Source organism: Acanthisitta chloris, unplaced genomic scaffold (genome assembly GCF_000695815.1).
Source record: "Acanthisitta chloris isolate BGI_N310 unplaced genomic scaffold, ASM69581v1 scaffold14128, whole genome shotgun sequence".
In the NCBI taxonomy this organism is placed as follows: Eukaryota; Metazoa; Chordata; class Aves; order Passeriformes; family Acanthisittidae; genus Acanthisitta; species Acanthisitta chloris.
The window spans coordinates 52,829-80,300 of NW_008687731.1; the positions used below are offsets into that span (position 1 = coordinate 52,829).

The 27,472-nt window shown below is 40.9% G+C and overlaps 1 protein-coding gene across 1 annotated transcript in view; it reads right to left on the bottom strand.

Moving 5' to 3' along the window:
• The window catches only part of LOC103807982 (cohesin subunit SA-2-like), a 59,839-nt gene that overhangs the window by 1,382 nt on the left and 30,985 nt on the right, over positions 1-27,472 (bottom strand). Inside the window, exons 13-30 of the mRNA XM_009080736.1 lie at positions 24,635-24,742; positions 22,576-22,684; positions 21,635-21,752; positions 20,662-20,765; positions 20,142-20,234; positions 19,967-20,056; positions 18,766-18,969; positions 17,122-17,198; positions 16,089-16,176; positions 15,069-15,146; positions 13,235-13,324; positions 12,390-12,555; positions 9,678-9,829; positions 8,803-8,904; positions 7,342-7,496; positions 7,118-7,246; positions 2,003-2,190; positions 745-919 (exon numbers count right to left, since the gene is read on the bottom strand). Of these exons, the coding sequence (XP_009078984.1) occupies positions 745-919; positions 2,003-2,190; positions 7,118-7,246; positions 7,342-7,496; positions 8,803-8,904; positions 9,678-9,829; positions 12,390-12,555; positions 13,235-13,324; positions 15,069-15,146; positions 16,089-16,176; positions 17,122-17,198; positions 18,766-18,969; positions 19,967-20,056; positions 20,142-20,234; positions 20,662-20,765; positions 21,635-21,752; positions 22,576-22,684; positions 24,635-24,742 (2,226 nt within the window). The remainder of the gene's footprint in view (positions 1-744; positions 920-2,002; positions 2,191-7,117; positions 7,247-7,341; positions 7,497-8,802; positions 8,905-9,677; positions 9,830-12,389; positions 12,556-13,234; positions 13,325-15,068; positions 15,147-16,088; positions 16,177-17,121; positions 17,199-18,765; positions 18,970-19,966; positions 20,057-20,141; positions 20,235-20,661; positions 20,766-21,634; positions 21,753-22,575; positions 22,685-24,634; positions 24,743-27,472) is intronic.

The following is a 27,472-nucleotide window of genomic DNA, read 5'->3' on the forward strand; positions in this document are numbered from 1 at the left end:
GAAACATTATTAAACATGAAGGTCACCCCTATTTAATTTTTTGTTCTATTTTACTTGTATTTACCAGATATATTTAACAAGTGTCCCAAAACCTGGAAAAGTATGCATCTTTCCAATGTGGGAAATGGCCAATAAATGAAATGTGTTAAAGGACAATACTGCAGCTGAACACTTGTATTGCTTCAGAGAGCTCAAAAGTAGGGTCCATACTCTGTGTTCCTGCACTTACATTCAAGTTGTGTGGGGTTTCACACAGGCATGTGTGCATGCTGCACACAGACAGCACCTCTCTGAAAGAAAGCCACTGGTTACACAGTAGTTAATAGCAGATCTGCAGAGACAACAATCCTCTTTCATTTCCAGAGATGCAGAAAACACTTATGGTCTGACTGCAGCAGACAGCCAGGGAGTAACCAACACCACATCCCTCATCAGGCTAAGAGAAATGAGACACAGAACTTTCCTCTTTCCTTGTCTTTTTCTCTGCACACTCAGTACTCGTCCAAGAAGGCAGGGAAGCCCTGTGACAGTGTGGACAATCAATCTAAAGCAGCAAATGTAGATAATAGGCTAAGGAAACAAAAAATCCAACCTGCCCTTGGGGGACAGTGCATAGGAATGACAGGAGGGGCACACACCCTTTGCCCACAAAGTATGACAAAAACAGAAGCAGAAGTGGATAAAGAGACTCCAACTGTCAATACAGGACAAGCAAAGGAGCTTGTAAGGACACAGAACTCTCACCAGTGTCTTCTCCGCAGCTCTCCTGGACAAAGGAATGGCAAATGTTCCTGCAAGTGCATCTCTCGAGATTTCAGCCTCTTTCTGCTTTTCCCAGCTGCAGAGGGAAGCTGGGAAGCACACTGCAGTTCTGGGCCTTTCCTTGCTGCCTCAGTCTGGCTGGTTTCAGGCAAAGACCCTAGAACAGACAGTGAACAGACTCATTCTTCAGCCTCACCCTCAGAGGTCTTGGGATGGACATTTCCAACATGTTCCCCATAGCAGTGAAACAATGGGGCCAAACTCAAAAGGAAATCTGGAGCAAAGCATTCCTTTATTGAAGGAGACAGCGAAAAGCCACTTAAAAGACAATCCACTTAATTTGCCCACTGGTCATTTTTGCAATCAGATTTATGATCTTGGCCCCAGTCCATAACTGCTATCAGTACTGCTGAGTCTATCTAACCCCCCAGAAAGGAGAGCCTTTGGGGACACAAAGGAACAAGCTCTCTGAAGGGAAGTTGCTGAAAAGAAAACTTCTGAGAAAGGATGAGAAAGAAACAAAAGGACACTCAGGAAAAATTTCCTTTCCTTCACATACAACTGCACATGCCCACAACAGTTAGCATTTTTACTAGCAATTGTTTTCTTAATGGATTTTTAACATTTAACCAAGTCTCACTATAGCCCTGCAGTGAATACTTCATTAGAGATTGGAAGTGCCTGATTGCTGCTAAAGCCTGGATGCAGCCCACCTAACCAGAACTCTTTAAGTTAGCAGTATAATCTTACAGGCTCCCTAGAAATTCAACAGAGAGGAAAACCCTAGAAGATGATTTGGCACAGATCATCTGGGTTGGAGATCTGAATCAACTTCTAGAAATATTTCTCCTGTCACAATTATCTACAGGGCCTAAAGCAACAATGCCATTAACAATTAAAAGCAATCAACTAAGTCTCAGTGGCACAGACAAATGCCAGATCTCAGCACAGAGCAGAATTCAGGATCATCTGCTCACTCAGAGTCTCCAGCCCAACCTTACTGCTACTGAGTGATGAAGGGACCTTTAACAGCAACAAAGATGAAGGCAAAAGTCACAGTTCAAACCAGAAAGTTCACAACATCCACCACACCACGGTACTGTACTGCTAATGCAAAGCATGAAGTAAGTGCATTTTATCAAATGGAAATTTGATAAAGCAAAGCAAAATAGAAAATTCAGCTATTTTGACAGACAGACAGAGCAAGTACAGCTGCTGGAGAACAGGGAAGTTTTTGTACCATTAGATAATTTCCTTTTAAAAGATGATGTCTTAGATGTGCCCACAGGGGACCATTCCCCCAAATTGCCAAGGACAGAGGTCTCCTCCTCATCATTTGCCAGTAAAGAGCTTCTGTAGCAGACCAGTGGCTGCCATTCTTCTCTGCAGGGCAGTGGTTCTGCTATGTACCTCTGTAAGTAAGCATACCTGGGAAAAACAAAAACAAGCATAAGAAAACTCAGCACCTTTCCCTTCAACATCTGGGGCAGGGATTGCTAGAAAGACTTTTGCCTCTACTCTCCAAAGGTGCAGACAGAACTATTGAAGAAGAAAGGGCTCCCCTTTTCTCTGAAATACTTGACATCTCTGAAATATGTATTTAAAATGCAAATGCGTTCAAAGCTAAAAGAGTGATTCAATTTTAGCATTATAAACCACAGGAGATCCACAGGAATCACAGAATTACATCAGTCCCTAGAAAGAATTTCCTGTGCAGGGAATTCACTGCAAATTGATGCTGCCAGGAACAACCTGAATGGAGCAGAATTCCGTGAGGATGCATCCCTTCCCCTGGTAGCCTTTCCTGCCTCATGGATTGCAACACAAAGGAGGTACCAGGCAAGGGATGCTCCTTGTGACTCAATAGTGCAGGTCAAGGCCAGGCTGGATGAAGCCTTGAGCAACCTGGTCTAAATGGGGAGGTGTCCCTGCCCATGGTGGGGGGTTTGAGACTAGATAAGATAATCCATCCATTCCAACTCCTAAAATTTTATGATTCTAGGTCAGGAAATGGGGAATTTACACCATGAGTGCTTATTCTGTCAAAGCCAAAAACAACCAATTAAACCTCTTTGCTCTAATATCATCTCAAACTAAGTCTGATTCTCTCAGCTTCCCAATAAAAGTTCCAGTGCCTGCAAGAAGCAGTTAACAGCTCTGCAGTTAAGACAACACAAGGGATGCAGGAAACATTGGCTCAAGGTCAGGAAATGGGGAATTTACACCATGAGTGCTTATTCTGTCAAAGCCAAAAACAACCAATTAAACCTCTTTGCTCTAATATCATCTCAAACTAAGTCTGATTCTCTCAGCTTCCCAATAAAAGTTCCAGTGCCTGCAAGAAGCAGTTAACAGCTCTGCAGTTAAGACAACACAAGGGATGCAGGAAACATTGGCTCAAATCCCTGTTCTGCCTGATTCAGGGTCTTGACATTGGGCCTTCCAGAATCCCCAGTGAAGGCAGATTTATCCACAAGGTGATCACCTTTTCTGGAGCAAAGAGGCCTTCTTCAAACATTCTTTTTGAAAAACAGGACATTTCTGACATAGACCCATTCCTAATTCCTAACAATAAGAAAAGAAAACCCCTCTACTCAGGATTAGAAACTGGATATTCACCACATACCCAGTACAGTTCATCACTTTAAAATCAAGCCCAGTGTTGTTAAAACAGACTCCACCTTAGCAAATACCAGAAGTGACAGTTTTAACACCAGCCTGTACCATATATTATTCTTTTTTTTTTTTATTAGGAGAGTGGCCTGGAAAATATCAGACATTTCAATTGCTTTGCAAAACAAGAAAACCAGTGCTGAGAGGAGGTTAGAGACTCCCAAACAATTAGAGTCCTGGACTCTGGGGGCCCCAGGAATCAAGAAACTCTGGTAATGGAATTTGTTGGTTTTAAACAAGCACATATTGTAACTACAGTCTCAGGGTCTAATCCAACTGCTATCAATGTCAATGGAAAGGCTCCTACTGCTTCAGGAATCAGGCCCTTCACACTGCTTGTTATTCAGCCATTCATCCCTGTGTGCATTCTGTGGTGCAGAGCAATTGACAAGTCAGATATTTTACTGCTGCAGCCTGAGCAATTACAGGGGAGAGGTTATAATCCACATACTTTGATGGTGTTGAAATATAGTCCTTTCTAACAAATGCCCATATTCTGTATCTCATCTGTTACAGGTACATTCATATATGTTAACATACAGACCTGGACATCAATCCTATGATTAATAAGAAAAATGAAAATAACCAGATGTTTATTTCTAAAAGTTCATGTTGACCTAAAACATTCCATCCAATAATTTATGATGGAGCTAAACCTAAATATTTCTAAGAGGAAATATAATCTCCAGCCTCTGCAAGGCACTTTAGGCTTCTAAAAATAGAAACTGTTATTCTATAAGTATAGTATGAATGTACTTGTGGATAAATTGCAATTTCCCTTCTTATGAATTTTATTGTTTCCCACGTGTTCCCAGCAGCAGTGGGAAGGTCCAAAGCAGTAAGAACTGAAGGCAAGTGCATTCCCTGCTAGGTTCTGTATTTCCCAAAAAACTTTTCAATGAATAAACCTATCTGAATGTATCTAATGCATCTAATACATCCAGGAACATACTTCTAGAATATATCCTTTGATCAAGAGGTTAAATACCATCCTAGGAAAAAACAAATTATCAGGATTTAGCTTTAAATCTGTCCATATCAACATTATATATTTTTCTCTTGTTTATTTAAAAATTACTCACTGGACTTAAATGAAATGACAGTTTTTCAAGGATGGATCAACAGAAAGCTACTTATTGCATGGGTGTCACCACAGGTGGTAAGAGCTCTTGAAAATCCAGACAACATGGACAGAGTTATACAAAAACTATACAAATCATGGCCTGCAGCACTTCCCAGGTGAGGACAGGCTGAGAGACCTGGGGATGTTCAGTCTGGAGAAGAGAAGGCTCTGGGGAGACCTTGCAGCAGCCTTCCAGTACCTAAGAGGCTACAAGAGAGCTGGAGGAGGGACCTTTGACAAGGGCATGTAGTGACAGGACAAGGCTTTAAATGGTTTGAAAAAGAGAGAGCATTTAGATTAGATATCAGGAAGAAATTCCTGACTGTCAGGATGGTGAAACACTGGAACAGGTTGCCCAGAGAGGCTGTGAAGACCCATCCCTGGAAGTATTCTAGGCCAGGCTGGATAGGGCCATGAACAACCTGCTCTAATGGAAGGTGTCCCTGCCCATGGCAGGGGGGTTGGAGGCTACAACTGGAGGAGGGACCTTTGACAAGGGCATGTAGTGACAGGACAAGGCTTTAAATGGTTTGAAAAAGAGAGAGCATTTAGATTAGATATCAGGAAGAAATTCCTGACTGTCAGGATGGTGAAACACTGGAACAGGTTGCCCAGAGAGGCTGTGAAGACCCATCCCTGGAAGTATTCTAGGCCAGGCTGGATAGGGCCATGAACAACCTGCTCTAATGGAAGGTGTCCCTGCCCATGGCAGGGGGGTTGGAACTAGATGATCCTTGAGGTCTTATGGGTTCTATGAAAAACAATTTTAATCATAGACCTCAAAGATTCTCATCTGAGAAAAATGCAAGAATAGGAAAGGAACTTATCAATACCCATACATTATCCACTTCAGATTTATCAGGGTTTGTAACCAGTATATATGAACTATTTTTCTGCTGCATTTTGCATTATGAGTTTGAATTAATTTTTTCAAATGCACTGTGTAGCTGTCAATCATTAATAAATTGTGTTACGTGAAGTAACAAGAAAGTAGACATTTTGCCACTCTTGATCTTTGCTATATAAAACCTGGTTGATGATCCCCATGAAAGTTATTCTCCAATTTAAGACAAAACAGCACAGGAGCAAGCAAGTTACACAGAGCTCAGCAAGATGTGATCCTTGTTTTTCTTCCATTTCTGCTGACTTGCTTTCCAAACTGGAACTTTTCTTATCATGTACTGGAATGACTTATTCAGAAATTAAAAAAGACACATGTGTCTTAATGTTTCATCTTACAATTCCCATGTCTTCATATATGGTCTCAGGAGAATGGAAATACCTGTTACAGATTTTGCAATAGTTTTTTACAGTATCTGTGAATAGAAAACTGAAGTGCAGAGATACAGACACAAAATAAGCAGCACTAAGGAAGTAATGCCAAAGGTCAAATAGAAGGAAGAATCATAGAATCATGAAGGCTGGAGGAGACCTCTAAGATCACCAAGTCTAACCATTAACCTGTCACTGCTGGAACCCTTAAATCATGTCCTCCAGCCTGAGATCCAGATGCTTCTTAAACACTTCCAGGGATGGTGACTCCACCACCTCCCTGGGCAATATCCCAGTGCCTCAACACCCTCACAGGGAAAACATTTCTCCTCACATCCAATCTGACTCTGCCCTGTCTCAGCTCAAGGCCATTCCCTCTAGTCCTCTCCCTGCAGCCATGGCAGGACACACATCCCCCACCTCTCTCCAACCCTGGCAGGGAGTTGCAGAGAGCCAGGAGGTCACCCCTGAGCCTCTTCTCCAGGCTAAACAAACCCAATTCCCTCAGCCCTTCCTCATCCCACATGTTTTCTAGAGCTTTTCTGAGCCTCATTGCCCTTGGCTGGACTCACTCCAGTGCCTCAATGGCCTTTGAATGTTACTTCCTTCTCAAAAATTACTGGAGCTGAGGCAGGTGAAGAAGTAAGAGACAAACCCATACATCTCTCTGTTCAGACACATAATGCCCCATGATGCCAAAATAAGGCTATCATTCTTAGAGTATTAAATATAAGTATTTAAACCACTGTAAAACCTGGGCCCACTGGATCAGGGCATATTCCCATGTAAATAGCAAATTCTTTAATTTAAATATCCACATTATGAATAGTGTCATATATATTTCTATTCCAAATATATTCCACAGAACTCACCTAATGGAGTCCTAAAGCTAAATTAGGTCATTACAAAATAACGATCTGGTCATTATTTCTTTCTCAATCTTTTCTGATTTACTTTTCTGTTGGGAAAAGCATTCCTACCACTCCACTAGCCAGCCAAGCTGCAAATCTCTTCCACCAAATTAACACTGTCTTTCCTTTAGAAGAATTGCCATATGTGGCCACAAATATGGTTAAGAAAGCCCTAGAATGCATACTGCACATACAGCCTGAAATAACTGCTGCTACAAAATTCAACAAGTGTCTCTCAAACGAGCAGCCTCGAGGGCAGCCTGATTTCAGAGGTTCTCTGAAAAGCCCTTGAGCAACTTCTGCCACACTGAAGCCCAAGTGTCCTGTGTACACAAACAACAAACTGTGCATGACAGTGTTCAAAAGCTTAACTTACACTAGTCTTTTGTCTGGCTTCAGCAGCTTGTTGGAAAATTCACTGATGATTACCAGAAAGCTCAAGTTAGGAGGTAAGGACTTTCCATCCACTCGAGTAGCTCCTTGAAAAGCAAATTCAATCCCTTCCCTATTGGAAGAAAAAAAAAAAGCAGAATAATAAAACAGATAAAACAACTAACAAAAGCTATGACCATGGACAACATGATGTTACATGGCACATACTTGTGTATCATGGCTACAGATTCTCTAGATTTCACTTGGTCCAAGCCAAAGGTTAATGAAAAGCGACGAGCAAGTTCTTTGATGTTTGTGAAGGAAGCAGAGGAGAAGTCCACACCACTACTGCTGTCTTGGCTTTCCACATGTGTCTTAAACAGCTGCAAAAGAAGTCTCAGATAAGCAAACACATGTAATCCCACAGGCAAACAAAGCACAAGGAGGCCACAGAGACATGCACAGCAAGCAAGAGTTCCCTTACACTTACACACACAGAGCAGCCTTCCAAAGAACAGGTAATTCATGTGCTCCTGAAGCACAGGAATGGAACAATCACAAGAAACTGGCATAAAGGACACTGTTGTGCTTAAACAGACAGGCACAAATCAAAAACAGTAATAAAAAATGATGTGCACAGACAGAGAACTGATGCCTGAAGATGATGGTTCCACAGACCCATCTCCTGCTGGCACTTCTGAACCAAGTCCCAGAAGCCTAATTTGCCTGAAGAGGCTTTCAGAGTAGCAGAGCATAGATACAAAGCAGCAAGTTTGGCACCAGTAAAGTCCAATTGCTGAGAGTGAGTCAAAAGCACATCTTGAGCCCATTTAACTATGCTTTGGGGTTTTTTTTACTAACAGAATATGGAAGTTGTTCTGGTCAACCTGTTAACTTTCAAGGTCAAGCAAAGGCCAAAAAGGGCCTGTTGTGTATGTGATACCTAAACATGAAGTCCTGACTATGTCAGCAGAATATATGTAGCCAAATGCTGCTTAGCCTCATCTAAGCTCAGATTTCAAGGGCTAGTTCACAGATCTAAGCCCCTTGGCAAAGTGTGTGAAATAAGCAAAGCTCATGTATCAGTACCCCCTGGGAGGAGCCTGCTCCCTGGATTACAGCAGGACTCCAAGCTAGAAGCAGCTCTGGCCATGGGCAGAGCTGGCAAAAGCAGCTGCTAAAATAGCTAGCTGGCTATCAGTTGGCAGCTGCAAGCCCCAGCAACTGTGACCCTTCACAAGACCTGCAACCGACTTTCCTCCAGAAAACAATACTGAAAATACTGGAGGTTGGAGCTGACCAGACACACACATCTGGGGTTCCACAAATTCAACAAGAACTGAGGCAGTCTGTAAAACACAGACTTAACATTTCTTAGGGGTAAGAGACACTATGTCCCAAGAAACACTTCATGATGTCACATCAGTTCTAACAAACTATGCATTTGAAGATTAAAACATGACAAAAAAAGGGTGCACAAAATGACCTTTAAAGCATCTAATGATTTGAAAGAAGTTTTCATCATGATGTGCAAAACCAACATGCACACAGAAAGTGCAGGAAATGAAATAATTTCTTTCACTAGGTTTTCTAATGAATTTGAGTAATTATGGCATGGTAAGTAAAAATCTCCAATATGAATACAGCTGCCATAAGAGCCCCTGCCTCATGCTTTAATCTTAACCTTACCTGCTGCAGGCAGAGAATCAGTGTTTTGGCACTCTGAATTTTGTTATTGTGCCTCATCTTGCTTAATGTTTCTTTAATTATGTCTCCAAAATCATTGTAGCTCTATTAACAGCAACAAAACAAATGAGAATTATCATTCCCTTCCTTCAGCACTGAGAGTACACAAAACACATTACTGTTCATGTGACAGAAGTTCATAAAATGCTCCCAATATCAGAACACCCAAGTTGAAAGATGAAAACTGGACTTTTTGTATTATTTTATATATAAAGCAATTGTATGCTCCTTTAAGAGTAATGTGAGGATGAAAGTTACACAAAAATTATTAAGTATTAATTACAACAAAAGAACAAAGCCTCCTCAGGAGAGAACTAGAGAGTTTTCTATATTTAACCACTGCTTGCCAATGAAGTAAAGAGCAACATTTGTATTCAGGTATTTCCAAAGCTCTAGTAGTTGACTCAAGGACATTGCCCACTCTGTGCTGTTCTCAGCCCTCCTGAAACCCACTCAAGAGCTGCTGAAGCTCTACTAGTTATCTAAACCCTGGGACTCATGTGAAATACAGGCCATCTGCCTATGGACTGTGTGAGCTGTATGAAGTAAGTTGACCCCTTCAGTGTGAGAATCTCTACAGCTAAAACACTCCCCAGCCATAAACTGTTTCTCTGCAGTAGCCTCTCTGGAGAAGCTGAGGAGCAGATGTTCTGACAGGCATATCCTCCACTCAGTGTTCAGCTGGTTTGTCTGCAGTGAGGTATCTTTGCAGAGCCAAGAGAAGAGATTTGCCCCACTCCTGCTTGATTTTACAGCCCTTACGTGATTATACAAGGATTCTGAACTATGAGAGTATTAACCCTTATCTAAAACATTACCTTCACATAATACTTATAGATCTCCGCGGCCGCAGTCATCTCGACCACATTATACACTATTAACTTGCAATATGCTGCAAGAAGCCTCCGCTTTTTGTGCAAGTCATCAAGCTTGCAACTTTCATTCTTTTCCTCTTCCTCTTCTCTCAGGTCTAGGGAAACAAAAGCATTGAAGCTTTGTTTTATTACTTCATCAAGATATCTCAATTTCGATGACCAACTTTGATCTCAATAGCACAGACTCAGCTGTTCAGTCAACACACCAAGCAACAAATGCCAACACTCATTCTTGTGTGTATCAGAGGACACAGGTTTGTTCCCATTTCAATGTCTGCAGCTGATGACAGTGGAAATGAGTTATTTCCACAGTCTTCTACTCTGATCTTCATAGAGCTTTCACATTTCTACTAGTCAGAATCTACTTGTACAACACTGCTCACAGCTACAGAACCAAATGGAGCGTAGGATAAGGCAAAGACACACCAAATGGAAGGGACCAGAAAAATCGAAATTTTTTTTCCCTAAAATAAAGCAGATGCTAGAAAAGCAGTATATAACTCATCAGAATCCCTACGAAAGTTGCCACACAGTCACAAAAGCTCAGATGAAACTCTCCAAGCAGTTATCAACAAGAATGAAAGAAAAAAAAGTAATTTCATAGCACTAGGAACATATGAAGTCTCTGGAACACAGGTCAATTACTAGTTGCATAACTTGTGGAAAACAAATACTCTTAAGAGTATTCCAACACTGCTACAAAGGTGCTTGGGGAGAAATTCTTGCAGCAGAAGAGCTGAGATACACTTTCCTGCTGCACATGTAAGCTATCAGCTGCCAAAAGACTTCAGTCTCTGACCTATAATTTTGATGTGGACTGTTTCTGCTTCTAGAATCACTATGGGCCTGGAAACAAACACAAGGCAAATGACTGACCAGAAGCATCTGCAAATTAGAGTTAAAACTAGAATGACAGCTGACAGCTTTGCACACAGACAAACATACCCACAGCATCACAAAATCACTTGCTCAAGGAGGAACCTGCAATGGGATGACAGGGTTCCTTTGTGGGGAGAATTGAGAAGTTGAAGGCATAGAAAATGGGTCTGAAACAGATCTCAGGCCATAACTGAAAGAAGACCAACTTTACCAGTTTTGGATACATAACATACATAGCCTGCAACACAACCTGCTTCAGTAACTCCCAAGACAAAGGTACTATAACCTACTTGTGTGATCTTTTCTACCATATCTCTGCCTTTACTAACACAGATTCTCTTTTACTATCTCCCTATTGCAATTTTGGCCCATCGGTTGTTCTTGCACATACACTGTGACCTGAAGAAGTGTGGTGCCCAAAACTGAACGCAGAATTCCATCTGAACAGCTGAAGGACAAGAGTTTGACAGAGAAATCTAGAACAACGCATGGTTTTTCAAAGCATGACATTGAACTTGGCCTCAGAACCACAATGACCTAACAATGTATTTTCAACACACTCCCAAAAGAAACCACCCTTCATAATTACAGCCTCAATACAGCATCCAGATGTGTTTGAAAAAAGGCAACAGAGCAACAAATGCTATTTCCCACTGGATTGAGAGCAGCCCAAGAAAAAGGACTTGGGGATGTTGGCTGATGAGAAGATCAACATGACCCAGCAATGTGTGCTCACAGCCTGGAAAGCCAACTGTATCCTGGGCTGCATCACAAGCAGCATGGCCAGCATGTCAAGGGAGGTGATCCTGCCCCTCTACTCCTCTCTGTCAGACCTCACCCAGAGTACTGTGTCCAGCTCTGGGGCCCTCCACACAAGAAGGATGTGGACCTGCTGGAGCAGAGTCCAGAAGAGGCCATTAAGATGATCAGAGGGATGGAACACTTCTCCTTGGAAGTCAGGTTCAGAGTGCTGAGGCTGCTCAGCCTGGAGAAGAGAAGGCTCTAGACAGACCTTATAACACCTTCCAGTTCCTAAAGGGGCTACAACAGAGCTAGAGAAGGGACTTTGTACAAGGGCATGTAGTGATAGGACAAGGGGGAATGGCTTTAAACTGGCAGAGGGGAGATTTAAATCATATATAAGGAAGAAATTCTTGACTGTGAAGGTGGTGAATGGCAAAGCACAGGAACAGGTTGCCCAGAGAAGGATGCCCCATCCCTGAAGTGTTCAAGGCCAGGTTGCATGTGGCTCTGAGTAACCTGGTCTAGTGGAAGGTGTCCCTGTCCTGTCCTTGGAACTATATGATCTTTAAGGTCTCTTCCAATCCAAACCATTCTATGATTCTGTGAAATCTGCCCCATAGTCCAAAATCAAAATCCACTAGTCCTTTACTCTGATGGTTTATATGGGTCTATGCATCAACAGAGCCACACTGCAACACTGCAAGGCTTTCCTCTAACACCATCATTTGTACCATGAAAGTCAGTCTACCAAATACCTTTACATTCTCGCCTATCCCTGCATTACTTCAGCCCTTTTCATCCTGCAAGTAAATTGGCAGCTATATCCTGTGGTTGATTCACAGTCAGTACAGATCAATGAATAACAGGTCACCCACTTTGTTTGCAAAGAAGCCCAACTAGAAAAAAATCAAAGCAAACACACAAAGCAACAACAAAACAATTTGACCAGCCTCTTTTCCTGATATGTTCACTGCAGGTGACAAATGATAGCAAAAGCAGTAGATTGTTTCTCAAGTGATGAAGATATCTAACCTTTGCTTTCCTCTTCATCCACAAAAACATGTTCCTGGATAAACAAAAAGAGTTTTTCCTGAAGTGATGCATTAGGAAGATAACCCAGAAGTCTGACTGCTTCTTCATTATTATTTGAATTCTGATGACTCAAAATCAGCAACCAGTCACAGAGGATCATGAAAGCCTGTATCAAGCAAACAAAGCCAAAGAAGGATTTAGAGACCATGTTACTTTCCGTGCCAACTCCACTTTGCATCTCCATCAAACACAATCTAGTTTCCATCCCACTTCTTCCTTGCAAACTAAAGGTTGGTCTTTGCCTCAGCTCTGGTAAAATGCCACAGCTAAGCCCTTCCAATGCTTGTCCTGAGGATACAGTGTATACAAGTGTCATGCAGGAACACTGCGTAAGGATTTTCAAACTTCATAGGAAAGGAGTAAAGCTCTATTATGTTGGAACATCTCTCTTTTAACACATAAATCACTGGACAATTTATCCATTTTTAAGTAACATTCATAGCAAGACAGTATTAAAGCAATGACAGCAACCAGTACTCTGATCAGTCTAATCAGAAAACACAATGATTATCATTCAGATTCAGGCCTTGACACTGCAGAGGGACCCTTGCAGACACAGATCTATGCTTGACTAAGGCACTAACTTGAAGCATTTCAACTAACCTAACTTTCATTTTTCTTTAAAATAAATAGTTGAAGATTGGTTTTATTAAGAGTCATTTCTGTGCTGAGAGACAAAAACATAACAAAAATCAGTAAAAGCAAATGCTAGTATGAAAATTAAGGCAGGCATTTAAAAGGAGGTCTGACCATGAGTGCTAGTGAAGTTGTAAGGAAACACGAACCTTTTCTCTTACATCTTTGTCCTTATGGTGGAGGAAACACGTGCAAATCTGACTGAACCGTCTCAACTCCCTTCTTAGGGGAAAAAGAGTCTCCTAAAAACGTATTTAGGAAAAGTGAAAGCACAAATATGTTAGGGACTATGATTCAACAGAGAATTACAGAACAAACAACAGTTGCATCTTTCTTCCACTCATATTGTTCATTTAAGATAGCACAGCTGATGGCATTATGACAGAAGCTGACATCTCACAGTACAACAGCTTACTAGCTATGAACAACTGCATCTGTCACACTTGCTGAGGCCAGTGGTATTTCAGCAAGCCACAAACTCTTTGTTTCTCCATCTGTAGGGTGGGCAGCTCTAACAGCACGTAGTCCTTTATTCACTTCATCTTATCCTTATAAAGCAGTGACAACAATGGAAGTAAAGACATAAAAAAAACTCGTCCATTCTACCTAATTTTCAATGTGTCTTGGTTCTGGAGTTGGTTTCTCTCTGCCTCTATTGACTACAGAGGAAATGGAGTTTAACTTTGGCACTCAGAAGCTTAGACACCTCTATTTGTTATGAATCCCCCGAGACAGACTATTTGGTTCACCCACAGACACATAAAAGACTTTCTGATCCTCCACCAGGTCCCAGCTGATTTGAGCAGTCAATATAAGAGGAAAGCCCTTATTAGAGGCCTGGATTTTATGCTGTGCATGAAATACATTTATAAGGAACAGGATCCATCCCAGCACATGCTGAGGAGAACCATGGGAGGGGCAATACTTTACCCTAACACTGATGGGGGAAGACTGGCAGGGGAAGTGACAGCCCTAGAGCTGCTGTCCAGGAAATGGGCAGGGTTTTTTTTTTCTCTCAGAATTCCTCTCTCTGCCAACATCCAGATTTGGCCCTGCAGAGTGAGCCGTCACACTGTGCTTCCAATCAAAACCTGCTCCCTTCTGAAAGGCCAAACTAAAAAATGTGCTGCCCCATTACCAGTCACGCTAACCGTGTGTGGAGTGAAAGGCAGAACATATTAGAGCAGTGAGAGATGTGGACATCCACACAGGAATGGAATGGGACGGGAATAGACAGTGAATCAGTCGCCAAATGGGTAACCTCCCAGCTAGCATTTCTCACACAAAACAAATGTCTGTGTCAGAGTCCTGTCCTGTGTGCAGAGGAGCGTTGGAGAAGGGGAGAGAATGACAGGAGCAGCAGCACTCAGTGAAGTCAGAAATCACTATAAGAGGAGCCACATAGGTACACATTCCCACGTGAAATAAAGCATAAGACTTTTCCTTTCTGGTGTCTTAAACTAGACTCTCTTCTGAAACACCTGCCCAGAGCTTGACACTTCATAAAATCAATTACGAAAGTAGTCATCTGATGAGAAAATTACCACTTTGCTCAACCTTTCTGCCAGAAATATATAAGTAAAACATGAATATAAAAACGAAACAAAGCAGCAGGACTTCCTGGAGTTGTCAGTGGGTATTCTTCACTGCTTAAAACAAGAAAACAGCAAACTGTTTGGCAGGGAAACAAGTTCCTTATCTCCATCAAGCCCCAGGAATTCGATGCACATGTTTTGCAGTAAAAATAGAGGTGAACCATTTGTTCACTTATTCTCCTGCAGACTGAAAAAGCATAAACACTTTTTAAAAAAAGAGGGCAAGACAGAGAGAAAATCTCTCAACTCAATTTGTTTTCCTCAGGAAAACACATAAGTTATCCTCTTATAAAGCTTAGGGTTTTTTGCCAGCAATCTGAGAACAGGAAAAGTAACTTTAACTTCTAGAAGCACAACTCTGGGTTTCAATGTTATGAGAGCAGCCAACCTTGGGAGAATTTTCCGAAACTGCAGCTAGTTGCCACAGGAGAGAAAAATACGTGCACTGGAGAGCTGGCAGGATGATCTGCAAATAAAACACATGTCCTTTATTTACATGAAAGGCACAACGGCAAAAAGTTTAGGACTAGTCAAAGCATTCAAGCCTGACATTGTACAATCATTTCTCAACTGTATTTAGACCCTTAAAAGAGAATTAATAGGTTTACATACAAATAAAGTTTGCCCCTGGAGAAACTTCATCACTAAGGTGCTGCTTCTGCAGAAATTCTCTGACATCTGGATGAGTTCAAGGACTAGAAAGTGTATTCACCTAGGCTAATTTTAGCTTAGCTTCTTAGGATTTCTCTGCAATTTCTGAAGAAAGGCAGACTCCTCCAGAGGGCAATTCAGCACAGAAGCCAAATCTTGGTGCTCCAGTGCTCCATCTAAAGGAGCCACCTATACCCACTGGTTGCAGGCTCTCTCTACTCATCCCTTCAAAAAAACCCTTAAATTTTTCCCTGAAAACAGGGGCTGATTAACATTCATGGCTGCTGGAGCACTTCACCTTGTAATCCTAAGATATACAGCTCTATCTGGGCACAGACAATGTTTGAGTTGAAGCAACCAGATAACCAAAAGGCTGCAGTTGAGACAGCTGATAATTACAAACCACTACACCATGAGTCAACATGAAACAACAGGTCGAAAATATTCCAGTTTCTGGAACTGGGCTCCTCACAGTCCCAGCAATTTCATATGTACTGAAAGCAAGACTGCGAGATCACTGGAAGTACCAAACATGACAAAGGATCAATCCAGGTGTCAGATGATTATCACAGTTCTAGACAATTTCTAAAATAAATTAATAACATACCAAAGACAGCCTCACCTTCCTAGACTGAGAAATGGAAATAGTATTTTCCTGCCTCATACTATATTGATATATCAGATTATTTAATATTTTCTTTTTCTTCCTGCTTTCATCAAGAAAAATATCTTTCAATGTTAAATATTAACAACTTACCATAACAGGTAAACTCCCATGTTCCATTTCAAACTCCAAAAACCTTAAAGTCTTGTCATACAGATTCCACTTGGTGAGGTCATGGGCACTTCAAGAGAAAAAGAAATAATAATGACACACTAAGCAAGAAATTAAGTCTCACCTGACCAAATAAGTTAGATGTATCCTATTTTTGCCTTCATATGATGTAGAACAATAATATTAAACAACTAAATATGAATTATAAGGGGGGAAAGGGGAAGAATTCAGTTTTCATGATCTAGCAATGCAACCTTTAGTCCATAACTTTACAGCCTGCATTCCTACCACAAACCTGCAGTGTTTTGAGGAGAGGAAAAAGAAGCTTGAGTTCTGTACCTTTTCCTATACTTTATGCACACTCTTTAAGTGCCTTAAAAGGTCTAAAGAAAAATTTCCCCAGCCCATTTTAAAAGATTGTTTCTAACAGTCTCGAGTATTCGCAACTCAACATTAGACTTCTCTTTGCAAAAACAGAGGACCAAATTCTGGATAGGTAAAAGACACATTGAGAAGAAGGCCCAATTCCCCCACCCTCTATCGTAGTTTACTTGGTGAACAATCCCTGGAGAACCAAGGTTTTAAGAAATCATCTTTTAACAAAAGAAGATTAAATAACCTAAAACAAACAAAGCAGACTGCATCTGCTGGGAAAACAGACTTCATTCACTATATCCTCTTCAGACTGAGCACCAGTGGTGCAGCATGGCTGTGGAAAAGCATCCAGCTAGGATAGAGGCACAACAGAGAAGATGTCTGTGTCTACTCTGACATCCCAACTCTCTAGCACATTAGGGCTGATGCTCCAACCTCAGTAGCAAGTCCAAAAAGAATTCTGTCTCCAAGAGTAGAGTTCTGTTAAGAAGAAACTAAACCTTGCAGCACCTCTCACAGGGATCATTGTCATTCCCATGTGAAAAAATCATATTAAACCCAACAAACAATTCTCACTGTGCACATGTAAGGTCAACACTTAAGTATATGGGAAAGTAAATTGTGTAAATAAACATCTCACTTATGAAAAGCTGCTATTCTTCTCAAAGCCGAGTGCATCCGGGAAATTTCTCCTGCATCCGTACAAAATCCTCCTTCCTAAATCATGAAAGTTTGGGAAAGAGAAAGGCATTAGCCAGTGTGGGCCAAGGCAACTACTATGTTCTCTTCTTAACCAACCCACAAGCTTAAATACTCTCCTCCAGCCCTTCTCAGTTCCTTCACCTTTTGCCACAATACTCATGTCTTCCTCCACAGCAAAAAGAGAACAGTACAACCACACTGAGATTTTGTGTAAGCAAACTTCTTGTCATTAATAAACTCATGGCTGCCTCCCTAGACTGCAGTATTACTAACACAGAGGGAAAATTAGCAATTGGGCTAACATGGTCCCTCACACAGTTGTTAATGATCTCTGGAAAGCTAACTGTTCACATGGTGCTGACCTTCCTTGCTTCCAGCTGCCAGATCACATTCAAAGATAGCTAAAAATATATTAAATACTTTCCCATAGATGCAATTGCTGTAGTTTCCACCAGCATACTATGTGATTCTGGGGGACGATATATACAACCAGGAATTAGAAGGGAGGGGTTCCAGGAGAAAAATCTCTTTATTTAGATATGGATCACACCACGGAGGAGTCGAAGAATTCCTGGTCTAGCACTTAACTTGTTTCTCATAAGTACACATTCTCCCACATTGACATGGATCTCTATTTAAGAACAACAAAATGAATCCAATCTGAGGTTAGGGGATTTTTGGGCTTGACACATTTTACAATATCCCAGTGTCCAATAAAAACCTGCCAGTGTTAACTCTCATACCATGGCATGACACCTGTTCATGACGGCACAGTTGATCAGATCAGCTGCAGGCTTCTGTTGTTCAGCTCAGCCAGCAAGCTATTCATATCACCACCAGCTGTTTCTGCTTTTTAGACCTAATGAAAAACTTTGAGGGAGACTCTGCAGTCCTCCTTCAAGAGGAAAGTCATCATTTCAAAGACCCCAAAGCTATATAAACTGCATTACAGGCTGCTGTTTGCTACTTTTTTTTCCCTGGTACTCTCTGCAGCCAAAGCAACAGCACAAAGGGCATCCTGTGTACAGCAAAATATGTAGGAACACAGAACCATACATTTTTGGAAGCAGTCTCATCACCCATAGAATCACAGCACTTGCTAGCTGATCTTGCACATACTGTCTTTGGCACAGTAATGGGGTAACTACAAAGCAGCTATGGAGCTTAGGTCCCAAGTATCTGGTCTAGCACTTATCTTGTTCCTTATAAGTACACATTCTCCCACACTGATCAACAAAATAATTCCAATCTGAGGTTAGGGGATTTTTGGCTTGACACATTTTACAAAACTACAGTGCCCAATAAAAACCTACCAGAAGACATAAAATGCCCTGTTACATGTGTAGATTACCTTGTTTATTATTTTCCCCACTCTATTCCTGTCAAAATATATCTGATTCATTAAAATGTGAACAACTAACCTTTTCAGAGGTGCAAACCTGGCTTTGAAAGTTCTGCTCCCTTCAAGAAGAAACAGCAGGCAGAGAATAGTCCCATATCCCCCTTAATTATTTTTTTTTGTCTTCTTGGGTTTTTTTCATAGGGAAACAGTCTGTTTACCTCCACAGTGAGTCACACTCACCTTTTGCCAGAAGCAATCTAGTAGCTGGTTAAGCTGTTCCATCAACTCGTCTATCAGTTGAGTTCGGGCGTGATCCACCTGGCTATAGATGGCAATTTCTTCACTGCAGAAGGTATAATAAGTCCTGGAGGAAGCCTCGAGGACAGACATGTCAGAGTGTTTGGCCACAATGTCTTTTATCTCTCTCAGCAAAGCATCCAAATGCTGCAGGTGATAAAAGGGATATTATAGGTAAATTGTACAAAAATCCACTTATGCTTTAAATCATTTCACTAGGCCCATAGATCCCTACAGGTCATAAAACCAAGATGAAACAAATGCCAGTCTAAGGGGCAGAGGGGCAGGATTAGAGGATACAACCTCTTCTTTCCATGTTTATAGCTTTTTTTCATTACTATGTCTATGGATCATCCTAAAGAATGAAGCAACTGCTCTAAGTCCTACTTCAGCAATATATGGTTAGCACTACATAAAGACAAAAGTAGGGAATAAAATATGCCTTTCCAAAGGACAGGTGTGTCTCCAAACAATGGAAGTTGTCTCACTCAGCAGTGGAGGATGGAAACTGTTTTGGATCATGTCAGCCACTGGGGTTTTCACTCCTTGTGGCAGGAGATAACCTGCCACTCTGCTGACACTCTCTTCCAGTAAACATTTTGTGCTGAAATTAACCTAGAAGTGTTCTCCTAACATTACCTCTCTGTAAACATCCCTGCTTAAGAATACATTAAGCTGTTTCAAGTATTTCAACCATCCTTTTCTGCCCATCCCTTTCCTATCAGCAGATACACTATCTCCATTCTTGTCTTTCAGTTACTGTCATTCCCCAGCAGCTGGGACTCAGCCTGCAAGGAAAATGAAACCTATTCTGCAGTAAACTCCTGGGAGACACCAACTTAGACATATGGCATAACCCACCCTCTCTCCACCTAGCAACAAAAATACCCCAGGGCTGGGCCTACCAGACAAAACCACAAATCATTAGTCACCAGGGCCAGTCACAGAGTATCAGAACTGACAAGCTCTAAGGCTTTTCTTTGGCAGCCCCAAGTCAAAAAGTTAAGCCTAATAAGACCACTTTCCCTAGGGTATGAGACCACTTCAACAGTCTCCTCCTTGTTCCAAATGCCACTAAACTCTGTCCACTGTCACATAAATTCAGTACATTCCACATGAACCGATTACGCCAACTCCAATTCACCTTCTCTAGATGTCCAGTACTGTAAACATCTAAATCATAATACTGAGGAATCTGCAGAAGATTTGCCACTTTTTGTGCATCTGTTGAATACTGCAGAGAAAAAGCAGGATATGAGTACACTGCAGGAATTTTAATGAAATATTTAACATGCATTCGCGGAGCAGCTGTTAGATACCTTTGCCAAGAGCTGAGGAAGCACCACAATAAAGTGTTCCGTAATTTTGGTGCAATCTTCCAATTGTATTTTCTTCTCTTTCACTGACAGAATCTGCAGAGAAAGCATTTTGTTTGAATTACAAAATCTCCTAGATTTGTGTGGAATTTTACATGTAACCCAAGGTTAATTCATATGACTTTGTCTAAACCATGTCAAGCTAAGATAAAGATACTCTTCCACGGAGAAAACCGGATGCTTTTTTTTGTTAACCTTAAATTAGATGCAAATTGCTGAACAGTTGTATCTCCTGGATAAAATGTTCATCATTTGTCAACAACATGCTTCAACTGGCTTTCCTCTAATGCTCATCTCCTTCAACATCCACTTCTAGAGGTCAAAAGACAACATGACATTTCATAAAAATAAGCCGTTTTATTTACTGAGATACACCTACAACTAGGAACATGCTGTCTGGCAAAGCACATAAGGCAAAGAAAATGTGATTGCAGGACAATAATTAAGACTAAGATGCACTGACTTTTTTGGCTGCACCTCTGCCCACTGGAGGATGGCCTTCAGCTGCTTCTCTAACCGTTGCGAGGATAATTTCGATGAGAGCACTTTCCTGGGCATCGTTCAGTGCTGTAAGCAAATCAGTCTCAGCATCACACAAAAGAAAAATGAAGCTGCAGCAACAGCTGATGTGAAGCCTACTCATTTGTCTAAGCAACTGTGGAAGGACACTACAGAAAGGAGATGGAGCATTGCTAAATAAACATCTACAGTGTTTGATTGAATTTGAAGAAAACTGTTTTCTACACTGACTGAGTAGAGTTAATCCTTCAATGGCTAAACTTTTTAGGGCAGTTGGGTTCCCAAGACCACAGGCAGTTTTAATGAGGTCTCCTCCTACTGACTACTATCTCAATTAGGGCAAACATGCTTCTTTGAGTACCAAAATGCTTTAACTCACTGGGTCTACAAACTGATTTTGATCACATAACCAACTACAGTTCTACTACAACTATTCATAGAATCATAGAATGGTTTGGGTTGGAAGGGACTTTTAAGATTTATTTCACTTCAAAATAATTCTACAAAAAAATTCTCTAGTGTTAGATGTCAGTGAACTCAACACATTACTGATTTTCTTTTGAGGCATGAAGAAAAGCTTGTCAGGAACTACACTTCACTATTAGATTCTTCAGTTTTGGACAAACACAGTGAACGTTACATAAGCATTACGGCTAAATTATCCAAGTATTCTTGCAAAGTTTCTAAACTAACATCACATAAATACAGAATACAGAATAAAACAAATACAAATATGTTGATGTAAATATCACCCTGGCAGTGCATGGAGTTGCATTGGCTTTGTGACACTTAGGGACAATAATTTAGGACCAAATGGTACTGCAATATGGAATGATCCTAAATTAACTGAAGGCAATGTTCAAAAAACAGTATTGAGAGATTTCATTCAGACAAAACTAAGCTCTTTGCTTACCCACCTTCTCCATCTTCTTCAGCATTTTTTAACAGAAGAGTGGTCATGCACTCCCAGTCCTTCAGGAATTTGCCTGCCCAGTCCCACAGGCTGTCTATGAGGTATGGAACATGTTTGTGCAGCTAGGGATTAAAATACAAGCTTATAGAAGCAAATATATCACTAAAAGAAATACAGCTTCACATGTTCCTCTCTCTTTTTCCAATGACAAAGCTTTGTCATTCACACAGTATTCCAACATACTTAGTTTGAGGTTAACCAATAAACACCACGTCTTCAATCTGATACAAAGCAAGAAAGTGGAGGGGGGAATAAAGCAAGAAACGCAGGAAAAAGTTTTTCTTTCCTCTTTTTAGAATACCTTTCTTTTGTAATTTAAATAATCTCTTTAAAACTAACTTCTGTCTTGCTTTTATGTTGCTTACCCTAACACCTAAAAATCCATTCATAGGTCTAGAAACAAGTCAACATCTATGCAATTCTTTGCAGAAAGATTCAAAACTGCTGTGCCTGAGACACTTTGGGCAGATATAGGTCTGCATCACTGCAGAAGCTAAATAGTCAAGTACAGCACTTAAGCTGATAAACTCTCAGTAAAACTATGCAGCTCTTGGCCAGCACAGAGGCATGGTACAGCAACCCACGTCTGCCTGCAAAGGGACATGGACACATACCAGAGGCCCTTACTCGGTGGCATTAGTGTTTCAGGTTGTTTCCAGAAGCTGCTTTAACACTGATTCTCTCCATTAGTATAGTCGTAAATTAGTTTAAATACAACACACCAGAAATGTCTTCATTAAAAACTTAGCCTAGAGAGCAAAAACATTCCAAACACCAAACATTTCAGAGCTCACCACCAGAAATTGTTATCAAAGGGAAGCAAATACATGGCTTAACGTGCAACACTGGATTTAAAAGGTTTACTGCAGGGACTGTTCTCCTCACCTCACTCTCCAGGAAAAAGTGTATTAATCTTTTCAACTGGTCAGCACTCGCCCCAAGCTTTCCTTCTCCTTTGGGCTGAACTTCTTCATCTCCCTCACAACTAAGCAGCCTGCCAACAGAAAAGTCAGTCAGTCCAGTTCCGCCACATTTTCCTTATACTCATTTGCCAATGTAACTCTAATTCTGTCAAGACTCCCAGGATTGTATTTCTCCTAAGTGTGTACTTATTTACCCCAAATCACATTAGACTTTTTAATCAGCTGAAAGGAAAAGAAACTAGATTGTTTTCCATTATGAGAGATCTGCTATCCCTGTGGATGCAGAGAGTATTTCTGACAGTTTCACAGGTACCCTGCCAGATTTCTAGACAACAGATGCAGATTCCACAGAACTGATCATATAATGAGGTAGGCATTTGCTCCTGCTTGAGAAGGGCTCTAGGCCAAATTTAAACCATAACAACAGAGAGAGATATTACTACACAGCCATTATTCACATCACAGTACATCCTGGAACTGCAGCTGCTTTAAGAAAGCACAGTATCTTGTATTTATAAGAAGCAATTAACTTCACAAATAGAGTGGAAAATCTGTTCTTCCTCTTCTGTCTGAAGTATGGAGCACAGTATGACACTTCCATTTCCATTTCCCCCTTTATCCAAACTGACTGTGACTGTACAACTCAGGAAAAGTGCTAATCCCACGACAAATACAGGATGGCCACCCTCAAAGATTAATGTAAGGTCCAAATGGCTTGGATTTAAGAGCTGGACCACACTACTAAATGTCAGTAAAAGCTTATACTTTCAGTAAGTGCTTCTGCTGGTGTAATTTATGCCAGCTAAGTAACTAAGTTAAAATACACAGACATCGAGGAGATTTCATACAATCCAATAAGAAGAGGCAGCAGGAGTGGAAAGCATAAGCATTTATACTAAAACTTCTATCACCATGTGAGGAGAGTGTCACTAACATACATATCACACCAGAATGAACATTTCTATACTGGTAGAAGTGCTGGAGAGAACTGAACAAACAAGAACAAAGATGAGTTTACAGGTGTCCACACTGCACTGACAAGCTGGGCAGAAAAAGTGAAGAAGGCAATTACTTTGATGGCAAAAAGCAGCAGGTTCAGAGAGGAAAAACACCTGATTTATGAGAGAATATTAGGCCCAACACGCAAGACTAAGTAAGACAAGCAGATGTGATAGCAGACTCATCAAAACAGAGATTTATCTTAGTTTGTCCTTCTGTTGAGCTTGGCTCCACAAACTCCAGAATGTCAATAATTCAGCTAAATAGGAAAAGACAACTAGGAGGAGATTCTGCATGTGTGGAAACACAAATAATTATTTTTTTCTGAATTTTTCCACACAAATGTCTTGCCAAAATATTTTTATTTTCATTCCTTTTAGTGAGGCAAAATTATTTTCCTCAGCCATAGAGACAGAATATTTATCTCTTCTCCTTTTAGCATGCCAACTCCATTCACTTCATGCAACCATTGTTATAAGAAGCCCATTTATAAGAGTTACTCCTGGGGAGATAAACCCTGTACTTCATTAACCTGACAGAAAATTGGGAGGGCTTTTTAATCTGCTGCATCTCTCATTATTCAAAGCCTCTACAATGTATAAGGCAACTTCCAAAGGGAGAAGAGGAGACCATTTTTGTGATTAATCACCAAAGCTATGGAAATCCAGCAGATGCCAGGTGATAGATTAGCTTGTAAGAAGCAAAGCAACGGGAAAAGAAAGTAGAAGGAAAGGGGGCATACTCTCAACAGAGCATGGCATTTGTGGATCAGTCAGTTGTTTCATATTCTCTGTGTTAGTCTTGCAACTTTGCTCATACCTATTGTGCCAGAGCTGTGCAGGGAAACAAGCAATTACCCCCAGGACAGCATTTCTTTTCTGATTCAGAAGAAGAAAGTACATCTACTACCCTCATGGTACACACTTCCAGCAGAAAAATGAATGCTTAATGTCCTCCTTAAATAAATCCACCTTCATTCCAAAACAAATGAGAATATGCAAGAAGTAGGCAGGCAGAGATACCTTTTGTACAGGAATTCCCCAGCTGCTGCTGCGAGTGGACGGTGTGTGGTATAAACAAACTGGTGTAACATTTCACAGTCTTCAGCTGATAACACATCCTGGCAGTTCCTAGGCAAAAATAACAACGGAAGTTATAGTTCAGGTTTATCTGCAAAGCATTGTATGAATGCTATGTCCAGCTTTTACTAGACCTGATTCTCCATAGCTGGGCAACTTGTTTACACAGCTACATTTCAGTAGGGCATTTCTAAACATGCTCTCAAGCAAAACTGGCAGTGTTCTTTTCCTCACTGTGTAGAGAAACAAGAGGTCTGTGCAAGCCATGACAAATCAGGCCCACTGCATGGACATCAACATTAATTTAAAGTATAATTACGGTTGATTAGTGGTCACGGTAGAAAGAGCAAAAGTAATAAAACAAGAAAATCATGCCTCTACTTTATGCTTAGATGTTCACCATATAAGATAATGAACAATAAGCCCTCATTTTGCAGTGCAAATTGTTTTAAAATTATTTATTACAGTATTTGAAAACCAATACTCTATTACACTAGGGTTGTACAGAGTCACAGGTACAAAGAAACCAAAACACATTCTTGATAGTATGTGTATGACTGTGACCTCTCTGCACACACACAAGTGTTTTCATTTGGCTACGTACCATGTGCCAACTAGTGAACCTAGAACACTCTGTGAGAGGCAGAAATGGTATTAACATCAACCTTTTACAAAAAAAAATCCTGAAGCTTCGTGGTTAAATAACCCAACAAAGAGATACCAGAGGAGTGAAGCCCAAAGGAAGGATTACAGTTTCAAAGGACCTGCTTCTTATTGCCACAGCAATGTCATGACTGTAGCTTAGTCCAGTGCTGGACTAAGCTACTGCAGAGAATGAAAGAGCAACACATGAGATCCTTATGCTTACTACACCCAGCTGAGAAGAAAGGGTTTTTATTTATCAGTGCAGTCAACCCTCAAGTAGTAACAGATTAAGACCATCTACAGCTGTGGCCCAATACCTTGTCTACAACTGAGAATTCATGCTCTACATTTGCTAAGATTGATGTCTAAAAAAATCAGCAGTCCTTTCTACATTTGCCCATTTGTCTCCAACTCATCACATCCTTTAGCATCCTCACAAGTCACAAAGCCCCAAAACATCCTCCAACCTGACTGAAAAAAACCCACAAGTTCACCTTAGGTGAGAGTATCACTGGAGTATCCATTAAAAAGGTCTTAAAATGATAGTGCTAATGGTATATCTCCAAAACTGATGGATCAACCACACAAGACAATGCTTGCCCTCACCCAGAAAGAAAAGCTGCCTTACATACTTCAGGCAGGTTTTGGTGGACTCTTTGAACATGCAGTTCCCTTGAGCATCTACCTGCAGCATATAGAAAGTGCTCTGAGCATACATATCATAAAAAATCAGCATAAAGGAAAATATTTATGTTACTCATTCAGCCATCTATAGAACTGGAGTAAAAATGAGGTTAAACAGCAAGAAACTGAAAGATGTAAAATGGTACATTAGAGTATATGAACAAGCATTGGTGGGTCCTGTGAAGCCATGAATGATCAAATTTATTAAACTTCTACAAGTTTAACAAGTGAGAGTAAAACAAAGAGTGACAACAAAGAGCACTTAGAGGAATAAAAATACATGATATAGCAAGTCTTTATATTAAAAGGCTGTGGGGAATTTATGGATAGAAACTAGCAGTCTGGCAAGGTTTCTTTCATTCTTTATAAAGACAATCTATTCTTTACTTCTTTCAAAGCACTAGTTTTCATGAAGATGTCCTTGTCATTTTCACTATATATATATATTTTTATTTTTTTTTTTAAACTGTGAACAGCTTGGGAAATAATAAATTTCTATACAAGCATACTGTGATCTAGATTGAGCCAACACAATCACAGAACAGCTGAGGAACACCTCTGCAGATCATGTAGTACCACCCCCTGCTCAGAAGAGGATCAGCTACAGCAGGTTGCTGAGTGTTGTGTCCAATCTGGTCTTGAACATCTACAAAGTCAGAGACTCCACAACATCTCTGGTAACCTGCTCTAGTATTGGACCATCCCCACAGTAAAACAGAGGTTTTTCATGGTTAAATGGAATTTCCTGTATGAACGTGCCAGCCAAATGTACACTTTTTTATATCTGAATTTTTTATTCTTTATATTTCAGGCTTTCCTTTCTTAGCACATTTATAGAAATAGTGAATGCAATACCTGAATGTCTCTATTTGTAAAAATATTCCTTGCCTCAATTATTCAGAAGCTCCAAGAGCTCAGCAACATGCTGCCATCTGTTTGGGTGGAAAAAGGATTCTGCCTTTCCATAACAACTGTCTATCCTTAGGAAAGGACCTGGGGTTTCTGGTGGACACCAAGCTGAACGTGAGCCAGCAATGTGTCCTTGCTGAAAAGAAGGTGAATGGCATTCCAGCCTGCATTAAGAGTGTTACCAGCAGGTTTGGAGAGGTGACCTTTCCCCTCTGCTCAGCACTGACTGGAGTGCTGGGTCCAGTGCTAGGCTCTCCAGTACAAGAGACATACTGGAGAGAGACCAGTGAAGGACACAAAGATTACCAAGAGACTGCAGCATCTCTCCTATGAGGAAAGGCAGAGGGAGCCAGGACTGTTTAGGCTGGAGAAGAGAAGGCTCAGGGGGATCTTACCAACATGTGCAAGTACCTGATGGAGGCAGGAAAGAAGCCAGAGCCAGGCTCTGCTCAGTGCTGCCCAGGACCAGAAGCAACAGGCACAAATAGAAACACAAGAGATTCCTTCTAAACATCAGGAAACACTTTTCTACTGTGAAGGTGA